This window comes from Somniosus microcephalus, chromosome 20, assembly GCF_052327205.1.
Source record: "Somniosus microcephalus isolate GS21.2 chromosome 20, FLI_Smic_1.0, whole genome shotgun sequence".
NCBI lineage: Eukaryota > Metazoa > Chordata > Chondrichthyes > Squaliformes > Somniosidae > Somniosus > Somniosus microcephalus.
In genome coordinates, this window is record NC_141006.1 from 53,033,462 (window position 1) to 53,047,437 (window position 13,976).

Here is a 13,976-nt window from a genome sequence, read left to right on the forward strand (position 1 = left end):
CGGAAATGTCTACTTAAGCCATTTCCCCAAAGGGTGCACACCTCCATCTTAGCAGCTTTCTTTATCTTTTGAAACATGGTGGTCAAGCAGTTTTGTTGAAACTTGGGCTTTGCTCAACCATCTACTAACACCATTTTTCCCAAAAAGTAAGCTTAAAATGAACAACCAGATAGTAATTCTGAAAAAGAATTAATTTCAGTGAGGTTGTGCTCTTGAGTCCAGTTGTTGCACATTAGAGAACAAAGCCTAATTTGTGTTAACTTTAACACTTACGTAAACAACACCAGCAATTTGCATTGATGCAGTGCCTTCAGTACAAATAAATGTGCAAAAGCACTTCCAGCGTAAGGAAACAAATTCCAATCAGGAAAGGGAAGGTCAGAAGCTTCATCAGAGATGGGTTTTGAGGAGGATTTTAAAGATGTAGAGATGTAGGGAGGGTGTCTCGAAGAATAGGGCTAAAGCAGATGACGACTCTTCCACCAGTGATGGGGCAAAGGAAGGGAAATGCACAAAAGGATTAGAATGGTCAGGAGGGACATAGGGCTGAAAGATATTTCAGATATAGGGTGGAGTGAGACCATGGAGATATTTACAAACAAGAGGAGGATTTTAAATCTAATGCATGGGAGACGGGGAGCCAATGTAGATCAGTGAGATTTAGGGGTGACAGGCAAACAGAACTTAGTGTCAGACAAGATCTGTGTGACGGAGTTTTGGATAAGTTGAAGTTAATGGAGGGTGAAGGGTGGGAGTGCTGAGTATTGTGTGAATTGTATAGAAATGATTACACGGAAACATGCTGTTCAACCAAATCAGCCTGTGTTGGTGTGTATTCTCCATTCGAGCAATAGTCCTAATCTCTTGTGCCTGCTCTATTCCCATATACCTTTACCCCTCTTTCCTTCAACCGCCTATCTGACTCATTCTTAAAAGTTGACATGGTCTCTCTTTCAGTCATTAACTTAGGTCATGGGGCTGTAGTATGTACGACTGATCGTAAATCTTTTATATTTAATCTTGTATCTCTGTCCCCTCATTCTAGACCCCTCAGCTATTGGAAACTGTCTATTTTTATCTACACTGTCCCATCCAACGTTCCCCCTAAGGTGCGTGGCCGCGCACAGATCGGGAGGTCCCGTGCAGGCTGCTCTTGCCGCTGGAAAAGAAACCGTGCATGCGCGGCCGTGCAGCAACTTTAAAGGGACTGTGCACGGGAAAAAAAATTAGGGAACATTTGGTGCTATCCCATCATAATTTCAAACACCTCTATCAAAACAACCCCTAATCTCCTCAGTTCTAAGGAGTAGTTAAGTGTGGAGGTGACAAAGACATGTATCAGGGTTTCAGCAGTGGAAGGGCTGAGGTAAAGGCGCAGACGTGAAAGTAAGCATTCTTGATGGTGTGTAGGGTTTAAAGCTCAGCTCGTGGTTGAACAGGGTGCCAAGGTTGCAGATAGTCTGAGACAGTGACTGGGGAGGGAGGTGGAGTCAGTGGCAAGGGAGCAGAGTTTGTGGCGGGGCGGGGGTGGGGGTGGTGGTGAAGACGATGGTGCAGGTTGCCAGATGTTGAACTGAAGAAAAAGAAAGCTCTAGCAGTTGGTTTTCAATACTGGGATCAAAATGAATTAAAAATGGTCCCACAGGACCCGTTTGCTCCGATATTGCCAGGGGTTAAGCTGCCACCTGTGCCACCAGCTGCTCTGAGTTTTTTTTTAAAAACTGTTATTTCAAGAAGTGTCGCATTAAAGTAGGACTTCAGCATCCAATCAGGTCATGCCTCTATTTTGTTTGACAGTGAAGTTATCCAATCAGCCGTGTCCTCAATTTGATTGACAATAGGCGCATCCAATTAGGTTGTGCTGACTGGTTAACTAATTACCCAATCAGGTGGGAGCGTGGGGGTGAGGAAGGAGGTCATGTGATGAAACCTCCTGGAATATGTCCAACAAGAGTTGGCAACCCTAGTTTAGACCTATGTTAATCCATGTAGAAAGCTGCTGTGCCACTGTGGAAAGGTGTCAATTGGAGGACAGAAGCTTACCATGGGGAGCTTGGCTAAATTGAGCGTCTCCTGATGGTTGATTTTGGAGTGATACTGGCAGAAGTCTGGGAGCAGATTATGGGAGAGGCAGGAAAGGAGAAGGGGAAAAAGATAGAGAAAATTACACAAGTATAAGTGATCACGAGGCAACACTGCTGAATTGCACACCATCCAATAACAATGAGTGACCTCATCGGAGCTGCCAACATTAAGGAAATATTAAGACTGTGAATTATGATCATAAAGAGTGAGGGAACTTTCAAAACCATTGAAACACATGAAGCTGCTACCTGCCAACAAGATGAGTGAGACTTGACGGATCTGGACCTCCACAGATGGCTCCTGATAACCATTATTTATTAAATATATACAACATTTTTTCTTTGCTTGGATTAGTAAAAACTTTTGGTATTTATATCTGGACAAGTGAGTTATAGATGAAGATATTAATACAGAGGAAAAGGGAAGTGTAATGTCAATGCAACAGGAGATGGATACCTAACATGAGCAGTTCAAAATTACAGATAAATAATCTTCCCATGCTCACACAAAAACTAATTGGTACAGTACTATCATTTCCATAAAACATACAATTACATATAGGGTTTGCATACAACCGTATTGGAAAGTAATGTTAAAACATACCAAACTCTGTCACAACATCCCTTCATATGCCTTTTATGCAGTGCATGCTGCTGCATGTTTGGTGTCACCATCATCATCATCATTTGTCACAATGTTAGGAAATAGTTTGTGAATTTGAGGTCCAAGCTGATACCTGAACTTAAAGTTACAAATTGACAGTGAATGTCAGGAAGCAGTGCACGTAGTTCCTGCACTGGTATGAGCCAGTCTTACTAACCTTCATTACCCATTAATTGTTAAATAAAATCCTGAATTTTGGTGGCTCCCTCCACATTGACACATTTGTAAGGTATGAGACAGCCATGTTACAGTGTGCTCTGAGTCTGTTTGACTATTACACTCTAGGTGGAACTGAAAAATCTTGCTTACAAGGTTTACTGTGTCTGAAGACATTTTGCACATTTGCTATTCTACAGTTTTTCCCCTAGTTTTCTCCTCTCCTCTCTTAAAGGTACGGATTCCTGCTGGAGTACTGTTCCTTGAGCACCCACCCAACACTGTTGCGACGTTTAAGAGGCCATTCTTGATGTGTAATCATGGACAGAGAGTTGGCAGGCTTACTGAGCTCTGAGAAGGGGGGGTGGGGGAGAAGGAATCACAGCCAAGCCTGGTGCTGTCCGTACCCGATATCTACCCACATGTACTTTTGCAGCAAGCATCACAAATACCCAATCAAGACTAGGAACCCTGGCTGAGCATTTTTTCCCCTCCTAAGCCAGAAACATTGATGCCAATTATAGTGCCCTACATGTTGCTCTGACTGAAATCAATTAACTCAACACAGACCTAAAACCTAGGACCTCCCTGCTCTGCCTGGCTCAGTTCCACACTGGCCTGTCTATTTACCAATTGAGTCATTGGAGAAACCGGTCAGCTGGCAGAAGCGATAGCTAATTTATAAAACTGGGAAAAAAATTGTTAAGTAGTGGAAGCATTTTAACTTCTTAATCCAATTTTTCTTGTTCAAGGTGTCATCTGGTTTTCTGGAGTGTCCCCTCTGTTTGGTGCCGCACCCACAAGAGAATGTGCCCGAAATCATGACGTGCCACCACCGTTCCTGCCTTGACTGTTTGCGCCAGTACCTGCGCATCGAAATCACAGAGAGCCGTGTGAACATCAGTTGCCCTGAGTGCTCGGAACGGCTGAATCCACATGATATCCGGATGATACTGAATGACCAGGTGCTGATGGAGAAATATGAGGAGTTTATGTTACGTCGGTACCTGGCTTCTGACCCTGACTGTCGATGGTGTCCAGCACCAGACTGTGGGTATGTGTGTTACTCTTTTTATAAAAAAAAAAAAAAAAAAATCTGGTTCTGTCTAATTTGCAGTGCAATCTTTTATTGCTCTAATTGTCGTGAAAAAGGTACATTGAAGATTTACTGGAATGATACAGAAACGAGTGGTTCTAGTTATTAAAGTTTTGAAAAATTGGGACTTTTTCTCAGTGGAACCGAGAAAGCTAAGTGGGTGGGGGGGGAAATTTAAGCGAGATTTCCAAAATCATGAAAGCTTTTGAAATGGTAAATAATGAAAGATTGATTCCACCAGTTGGCGAATCAGTCACAAGGGGCATAAACTCAGGATTATCATGAGAAAAATGATGGGGAAAGTTAGTTTTTTTCCCCCCAAAGATTGTTATTGGAGCATGGAAAGTTTTGCCATAAAACTCAGTGACAGCATAGTCAGTTACAGATAAGTAGTTAGGTTGTTGGTTAGTGCTTTTAGTGGTTAGCGTTTGTGTTTTGGTGTTAGCGGAACAGTTAAATAGCCTTAAAGCTAAAAAGAATCTAGAAATAAATATAGATTAAGATATGGCGGAGCAGCTTGTGTGTCTGGAGACTGTCCCAAGCGAACACGTCTGCAGTAGATGTCTCTGCCTGGAATCTCTCCAGCTCAGAGTCATTAAGCTGGAGTGCGAGTTGGAGACACTCCGACACATCAGGGAGGGGGAAGAGTATCTGGACAGTTTACTGCAGACCTTGGTCACACCTCATAGAATACTGCAGAATCAGAATGGGGTTGGTGTGACCGATAGTGTACTGAGTAAGGGGAACCCAGGTGAGATAGTGGAAGAGGATCTGCCAAAACTGATTCTATCCAGCAGGTACGGTGTACTTGCTGCCTGTGAGGATAAGGATAAAGACTGTTGGAAGGACAGCCAGAATGCGGACCATGACATCTTGGAGCAGGAGGCTGTCCGAAGGGAGGAGGAGGGGAAGCATAATGTGGTAGTTGTAGGGATTCAATAATTAGGGGGACAGATAACATCCTTGGTAAGCAGGATCGAGTGTCCCACATGGTATGTTGTCTACCTGGTGCCAGGGTGAGGGACATCTCAAACCGGCTTGAATGGATATTGGGGAGAGAGGGGGAGCATCCAATCGTTGTAGTCCAACAACATAGAAAGGAGTAGGCAAGAGGTCCTGTTTATAGAGTGCTAGGAGCTCCATTTAAAAAAAACAGAACCTCAAGGGTTATAATCTCTGGATTATTACCCGAGCCACGTGCAAATTGGCATAGGGATAAGCAGATTGGGGAGGTGAACACATGGCTGAAGGAGTGGTGTGGGAAAGAGGGGTTCCATTGCATGGGACACTGGCACTAGTACTGGGACAGGAAGGAACTATACTGTTGGAATGGGCTCCACCTGAACTGGGCTGGGACCAGGGTCCTAGTGGAAAGGATAAATAGGGCGGTCACACGGACTTTAAACTAGTAAATATGGGGGAGGGCTCAAGTGGAAAAGATATATTAGAAATAATAATTCCAAAACAAATGAGGAGAGTAGCGTAATAGACAGAACGTGCTTTAGGCACTACAGGCAAAGGGAAAACTAAAAGATGCAAATTAATTAAACCAGGAGAGAGAAATAAGAAATGTGTGACAAAAACAACATTAGAGCAGAAGGACAGGTTGGGGTGTGTGGTCCAAATAAATGTTCTTTCTACAAAGGCACAGAGTATAAGGAACAAATCGAATGAACTGCAGGCGCAAATTCAATTTGGAGGGTGTGACATGGTCGCCATTACTGAGGCATGGCTGCAAGTCGGTCAGGACTGGGAACTAAAGATACCAGGTTAGAAGGTCTACAGGAAAGATAAGGAAAATGGCAGAGGGGGAGGAGTAGCCTTCGTGATTAAGGATGAGATTACTTCTATGATAACAGATATAATAAGAGGTAAGAAGGCAATGGAGACTTTATAGGCAGAATTACCCGGGTTCGAATCCGGCCTCGGGCGACTGTCTGTGTGGAGTTTGCACATTCTCCCCGTGTTTGCGTGGGTTTCCTCCGGGTGCTCCGGTTTCCTCCCACAGTCCAAAGATGTGCGGGTTAGGTTGATTGGCTATGATAAATTGACCCTTAGTGTTAGGGGGATTAAATACGTGGGGTTACGGGGATAGGGTGGGATATGTGTCGGTGCAGGCTCGATGGGCCGAAATGGCCTCTATCTGCACTGTGGGGTTTCTGTGATTCTGTGTGAATTCTGAAGTATAAGCATTTAAGACTGTAGTGGGAGTTGTGTATAGGCCCCCTGGTAGCAGCTGTGACAGCTGTGAAGTGGCAGAATGTATTGATGCAGAGATTAGACAAGCATGTTGGAAAGGCAGAGTGGTTTTAATGGGGGATTTTAACTTCCATATAGATAGGGATGAGCTCATGTCCGAACGATAGTGAATTTCTTGTGTGTTCAGGACAGTGTTCTGCAACAATATGTCCTAGAACCAACAAGGGGGCATAAGTTCCAATGAAGATGGAAGGAAAAAACTACAAAGATATTAATTGATTAAGTGAATGGGCAAAACTATGGCAAATGGATTTCAATGTAGGCAAGTATGAGGTCATTCACTTTGGACCTAAAAAGGATAGATTAGTATACTTTCTAAATGGTGAAAATCTAGAAGCAGTGGCGGTCCAAAGAGACTTAGGGTTCCATGTACACAGATCATTTAAAATGTCACGGACAGGTACAAAACAAAATCCAAAAGGTTAATGGCATGCTGGCCTTTGTATCCAGAGGACTAGAATACAAGGGGTTAGAAGTTATGCTGCAGCTGTACTTGGTTACCTGGTTAGACCACACCTGGGGTACTGTGTTCGGTTCTGGGCATCACACCTTAGGAAGAATATATTGGAGGGAGTGCAGCGTAGATTTACTAGAATGATACCTGGACTCCAAGGATTAAATTACGAAGAGAGATTACACAAATTAGGGTTGTATTCCCTAGAATTTAGAAGATTAAGGGGTGATTTCTCAAAGTTTTCAAGATATTAAGGGGAACTGATAGTTTCTCTCCATCTACCCTATTTCCACTGGTTGGGGAATGTAAGGCTAGGGCACATAGCCTAAAAAATAGAGCCAGGCCTTTCGGGAATGAAGTTACGAAACATGCAAAGGGTGGTGGAAGTTTGGAACTCTCTTCTGCAAACAGCAGTTGATGCTGGGTCAATTGTTAATTTTAAATCTGAGATTGATCGATTTTGGTTAATCAAATGCTTTAAGGGATAGGGGGTGCAAAGGCGGGTATATGGAGTTAGGTCACAGATCAGCTGTGATCTCATTGAATGGCAGAACAGACTCGAGGGGCTAAATTCCCTCCTCCTGTAACTATGTTCCTATACATGGCTAATGAGATTGGGTCTGTGACATCATTAAAAGGGAATTAGTAACTTTGAAAGTGACGAATATAAAAAGGATAAGGGAGAGGACAGGAAATGGGAACAGAGTGGATAGCTTCAGTAAAGCACTAGGTCAAAGACTATGAGCCAAATGGCCTACGTCTGTGCTGTAATTTATATTAATCCCTATAATAAATCACAACACACAAAAAGGTGCTTTTAACAAGAGTAGTGATGTAATGAAAAAGTGTTTTACTTTGTCAAGAGGTTGGACAAATAGTGTGCATGTATCTGATTTTAATTTAATATAAATTAATCTTATTTCCCTTGGGAAGGAATAAATCCATGCGTTTTCATATTTTCTATCTAAAACTTATTGTATAGTCCCAAAGTACAAGAAGCACAGCAGAAGAAAAATAGCGCAAGTGCGTGGGCAATTTATTGATGCTCACAGTGGAAAATGTAACCGTAATAGTTCATCAAAGTCTTTCAAGTGCATCACTTAAGCTGATTCAAAAACGTAGCTTTTACAGTAACTGATTATAGACTGTGATACCAAGACAGCTTTTGCTTCCCTCTGCCCATATGCTTACTTTTGGTTCCATTGCTAAGAGGCTTCCCACCTGTTGACCCAACCAAGTACTGACAAAACACCTTACAAATGCTGCTTTAAATTTAAGTGTGAGGTAGCACTCAAGTTCCAGCCAACGATTACAGGGCTGTGATTATGAAGTAAGCTTCTCAATTATACGCCAGGTGCACAGCCAGATGTCTTTTAATCTCAAAGACCTAAAGCTACAATATGCTTTTTCTTTATACTGTATATTCTACAGTATTCTGCTCAAATTAAAATCATTTTTTTAAAAAATTGAAAATATATACATTATTCCCTTGGTGAATTGTATCCAATTTTTTTATTAATTCATTTTTTTCTTTTTAAGAGTTAATTAAAATGATACAGTAATTTGTTTACTTTAGTGAGTAGACACAAATTCAATGGCCGATTGTTTGGCGGCTGGGAAACCCGGAAGAACGAGTTTCCCCCAGGTCCTGCCGAATTTAACGGCAGGACCTGATTACCATTTTGAGACTCTGTTTCCCTGCCTCAGCTAGCCAGATTGCGAGGCTGTTGGGCAGGTAGGCCTTTGGCCGCAGCCGGGGAGCAGAGAGGAGGGAGAGAAATATTGGGGATCGGGGAGGCCGAAGAGATCTGGGGTGTGGGGGGGGGGGCCGTCAATGGGGAGCCAGGAGAGTTTGTGGCTTGGAGCATCGATGAGGAGATCGGGAGGAGGGGAGATGATCGCAGAAGACTGGAGGGACCAGGGGAGATGATCGGGGGGAGCCCGTGGAGGACATGGGGGAGCTGGGAGGAGATTGGGGCCGTGGAAGACATCGGGAGGGCCTGGGATCGCCGGGTATGGGAGGGCTCCAATCGCTGGGGTGGTCAACAGATTTGCTTGGTGGGCTGGGGGAAGCACTCCTGCTCCTCCTGGCCCACAAGCAGTGCTGGAAAAGTACTTGCCTGTTCCATGCAGCAGTCCCCACCTTCCTTTAGTTACTAAGTTTCCTGAGGCCCGGGAAACCTGGCCGGCCAGTGTTAACAAAGAAAAAATCTGAGGCACGCAGCCTCATTAAAATATGTAACTGAGCGGACATGCCTCCTGGGAGCAGGTTGGTTGCCTGCCCCCAGTCCTGCCTCTGTTTAAACCAGGAGTGGGCGGATTTGAGGCGGGCTGTGTTTAGTTTTGAAATTTTTACCATTTTTACTTCCCACCCGACCCAAGCCCACCTGTTTATGGGGGTTTAAATAACTCCCATTATTCCAATGAGCGAGTGGTCAATCTATGAAACAGGCTCCCTAAGGAGAGGCTGGAAGCAGAGAGTTTTAATTCATTCAAATGCAAATGAGAGAGATTTTGTTTCAGCAAATAATATTTTGGAATACAATATATGAGCAATTTTTTAGCATGACCTATGGTAAGTGTAGCAAGCTTGGGAGGAACAGGTGACTTTGGAGCTGTGGTTCTCAAAGCTTTCTATCACCTGAGGTTTTCCTCAACTCCTGTTTGGGTCTGTTGTAGACTAATTGGTAGAGATTGATTGCTATCGTTGGTCAGCACCTCCACTATCATTGTATCATACTACATGGTAGAAGGCGAACTAGATGGTGGTTTATTTTGTCTAGCAATTCCTGTGTTCCTACTGTGGATATATTCAATAAATTGTAATGTGGCAGATCCACTTCAAAATTGACTTCAAGCGAACAGGTTTTTTTTGGTTGGTTGATCTGTGAAATTGACTTAAAAGCAGATCGTTTCTGCTTACACACACACAGTACACAGCAATGCATTTTACAGCATTTTAGATGCATATAAACACTCCATGTATATATTTTCCATTGCAGTTTTACTGTGGCTGATGTGGAGTATAAGAATTGCAGCAGTGTTTGGAGCACAACAAATCCTTTTGATGTGGCACAGCCAATCCAGGCATCCACATTTGGAAAGTTCACCTCTGTCAGATGGCTTGAAGTTGAACTAAAGTTGACCCATACATGTAATTTTTTTCCTGCGCATGAAGGCACATGGGTCTAAATGCAGTAATAGGTAAAAGAATAGTTAAGCTTTAACTGGGCACAGTTTCCATGAATTTTTGGCTTGGAAGTCAGAAATTCTTCAAAGAATCCACAATGATGCCAACATGGGAAATGGCTGCTATTCTTAAAACAATGGTAATTATGAAGAGTTTCAAAACTGCAGTATTTCACAGTGAAAAGGCTGCATGAAGAGCACAGTTTTAATGTTTTTGAAATGTCATTATTAAAAGACCACAGCAGATTTTTATTCTGACAACTTGGATAATGCCAGGCTGGCTGTATTGAATGATAATTACATAGGCTGCTTGCACATTTATAATTACATTGAATTCAAACTCCTTGATAAAACTACAGTGGCCCTTTCACTGCTTTGCCATACCATGGGTTGATTGATGAACTCTGCACAGCACTTAGTTTTGGATACTGTGAAGTTATGTTTTGAAATCTACTTGCGTTTGTCTGGGTTTTAGGGGTACCATATCAGCTTGTTGCAATCTTTCAGTAATCAGATACGCTTGGTGAGACAGACTAGGCAGAACTGCTGACTTTGGTGGCTGAAGGGCATGAACATTACTGGCCTTCCAAAAAGAAACAGATTGGGCCGGATCTTACTGGAGTGGGGCATCTCGTGGCGCACACTGTTAGTTGGACTTTTCTCTGCACCGCTCAGGTCAAAACATGTAACTTGCTGGAAGTGCGAGCTGAAAATGGTATGGCGAGGGCATGGGGCATCTGGGAGCTTAGTTAACGGCGGGACCAACAATGTATTTTCTTAACCAATGAGATTTAAGGATTGAGAAAAAAAACTGAGGAATGACAGGGAAGGAGGGTGACTTGGAGTGGGTGACTTGGAGTGGGTGACTTGGAGTGGGTGAATTAGTCAAATAAGGTACCGAAAGGGAAATGGAGAGTGAAAGAAAGAGAGTGAAAATAGATTGGATTAACACAGAAAAAAGAGACAGAAAAGAAAAGTAAGAAAGAAAGTAAAAATTTTAAATATGACACTTTTAAAATCTCTAACAACAATTTACTACATGCAGGAATGAGATTGGACAGTTTAAATTGTTCCTTTTCTGGGCCTGAGTGGTTGATTGGTACTGCATTAACAATTATAACGTTGTTGAAAAAGTACTTAGGGTTGAAAAAGTACTTAGGGCTGGAACTTAACATTCTGTTGCGATTTTAATGGCCAATTTCTTAAAAATAACAGGGAGGCTAAGGGCGAGATGCCCTTTGTGCAAAACAAACTGGGGGAGCAGCGTAAATTGACCAGCAAATTCTGGAGATTCGCAACTTGCGCCGTTCCTCTTAATCCCCTGAATTTATAGGCCGATTTGCGTATTAATAACGGCGTACGGAGATCCGGCCCATTGAATTATTTTATTTTGGACTATTTAACTACACTGAAATGATAGAAATAAAATAAACATTTAAAAAATACTGTAACATTATCCCACTATGTTAGGAAGACATAGTCCTGCTTGTCACAGTAAATTATTTTCAGATCTCTCTTGGTTGGAATTAGTTAAAGGATTGGCAGACAATTTGGCTCGATCTTTTTTTAAAAAAAAAAACAACTAAAAACAGGTTTGCACTAATCACTTGACATTCTGCATAAGTATTAAAATCAAAACAGAATAAATCTGAAATGAGTCATGAGTCAGAATTGACCTTTTTCTGAAGGCAGGTTGACAGGGATGTGAAAACCCCATTGATTACCACGAAGCGGTTTTTCCAGGTACTGTATTGATGCCTCCGCTGAATCATCTCTGTCTCGATCACATCCTACCTAAAGTCACCTTTTATTACAGGAATTGATTTTTGGTTTCCTGTAGTCCTTATTCAGCAGGCAGCTACCCTAATTTTGGTTGGACAGGTTTGGTGTATGATGCTGCAGTTGAAGTAAACTGATAATGCATGTTAAATCATGCAAAACTTGAGAGCTCACATTAAATATAGTTTTAATTCTAAAATGTTTTATCTACTCATTGGCTTTATTTCAGCTGAAATTGTATTGGTTATGGTCATGTCTTTGTGGTCAGAGTACAGTAGACATAAACCAAGGCCCAGAATCTGAACACTTTTGAAGTACAATAACGGAGAGAAAAGACTAAATGAAATAAGTGCAGGATTTATTCATTTATTTTTAATTAATCACTCAACCTTTCCTCACCTCGGTCAAGATCAAAGGTTTAGGGCAAAAATTTGGGTCGCGCCCCCTTTGGGGCACTAACTTTGCCGGGGCGCTACTTTTAGTGCCCCAGAAAAATTAGCGCCCCCACGACGGAAATTGAGTGGTAACGCCCCAAGAGGGAAGCGGGGCGCTACTGGAAGCGCTGCACCTCCCTCTTGGGACTTTATTTACTGTTTCTATATCCAAAGACCTTGGCCCAGATTTTGCGGTCAGTGGCGAAGCAACGGTGCTCGGCCTTCATTATGCTTACAGCTACTCGCAAACATTTTGTGGTCTTTGGAGCGGCAACTTACGGTATTTAGAGATCCTTTTCTGCGCGGCACCCTCTACAGGGGATCTGTGGCATGTGTGAATAGGATAAGCAACAGCCTGTCTCTTCAACCAATCAGATTGAAGAATCCTCACTGAGACATGCAGTCTAAACCAGGGAAGTGCCGGGCTCTTGGAGCGCAGCCGGCACTCCACGGGGGGGCGGGTAAGGGGGACGGGAGCGGAGGCAGGTGCTGGCAGGCGGCCAGCAACAAAAATGGCTGCCCCGCACTTCGCTTTTAAATAGTGTCTCCACGGCCGCAGGTGGGCCCCCCTGACCCCGTCGGACATGGCGTCCGGCGGAAAGTCGTGGTGCTCCCGAAGATCGTGGCTGGGGTGTTGCGCATGGCGATGGTGTCCTCGCCGGTGGGGTGCTACCGGTTACCGCCGCCGCTAAACTCCCGCTGAATTTCGCAGGAGGCGTTGGCGGTGCCGCGCCCGGGCACTAGTTGCTTTGCACCCTGTTAGCGCCATCTTAGTTTACCTGTAGAAAAGTACAGGCTAGTAAATGGTATGGAAAGGTAAGCCGGAGGATGACTTCAAGCTAAACTGTGACCATAGGGATGGAGACAGAGTTATACCAGGAAAAGACAAATTCATGATTCGTATCAGTAAACTCTTCACACAAAGAGTGATCAACACAGGGAATGCGCTTCCAGATAGAGTAGGACTGCGGAGACAAAGACTCTTAAATAATTTTAAAGAGCAATTGGATCCCATGAATTGGGGAGACTGAAGAGTCTTTCTGGATGGAGCAAATGATGATGATCTTCTGTATCTAACTCGTAAACAACTGGACTTTATTTACTGTTTCTATATCCAAAGACCTTGGCCCAGATTTTGCGGTCAGTGGCGAAGCAACGGTGCTCGGCCTTCATTATGCTTACAGCTACTCGCAAACATTTTGTGGTCTTTGGAGCGGCAACTTACGGTATTTAGAGATCCTTTTCTGCGCGGCACCCTCTACAGGAGATCTGTGGCATGTGTGAATAGGACAAGCAACAGCCTGTCTCTTCAACCAATCAGATTGAAGAATCCTCACTGAGACACGCAGTCTAAACCAGGGAACATAAATTAGAATATTTAATTAATTGTACAATCATGTACAGAAAGTGAAATAAAGAGAGGGAAAGAAAGATGGGATAAAAGAGACAGAAAGAAAAAGTGAACATTTAAAAATAAATCTCCAACAATAATTAAATTGTGAAGGAATGAGACTCCACACTTGTAAAATTAAATTTTCAGTGCCAGAGAGGTTGTTTGGATGTAATTAAGACTTAGCACACCGTTAAAAATTCAATTACACTTGAATGGACAAGCTCTAACTTTTTCTGGCGTGTTTAGTGGTAACTGATGGTAAGTACCGCAACGTCACACCCTTCATGTAATTTAATGCCGAATCTACCGGTGAGGTAGTGGAGCGAAGCTTGTGGAGGAGCAGGTCAAATCGAACATCAGTCTCCTGATTTTCGCGTTTAACTGCGCGTTTGCGGGCACCAGATGTTGCTGTCCAATTTACTCCTTAATAACGGTTAATGCTGATGGCCTCACTTATTATTAATGCAA

At 43.1% G+C, this 13,976-nt stretch overlaps 1 protein-coding gene across 4 annotated transcripts in view; it reads left to right on the top strand.

The window, feature by feature from the left end:
• Window positions 1-13,976, top strand: part of rnf19b (ring finger protein 19B) — a 212,815-nt gene that overhangs the window by 182,527 nt on the left and 16,312 nt on the right. For all 4 annotated transcript variants that reach the window (XM_085962691.1, XM_085962694.1, XM_085962693.1 and 1 more), the window contains one exon: window positions 3,657-3,958. In XM_085962691.1, coding sequence (XP_085818817.1) covers window positions 3,657-3,958 — 302 coding nt within the window. The remainder of the gene's footprint in view (window positions 1-3,656; window positions 3,959-13,976) is intronic.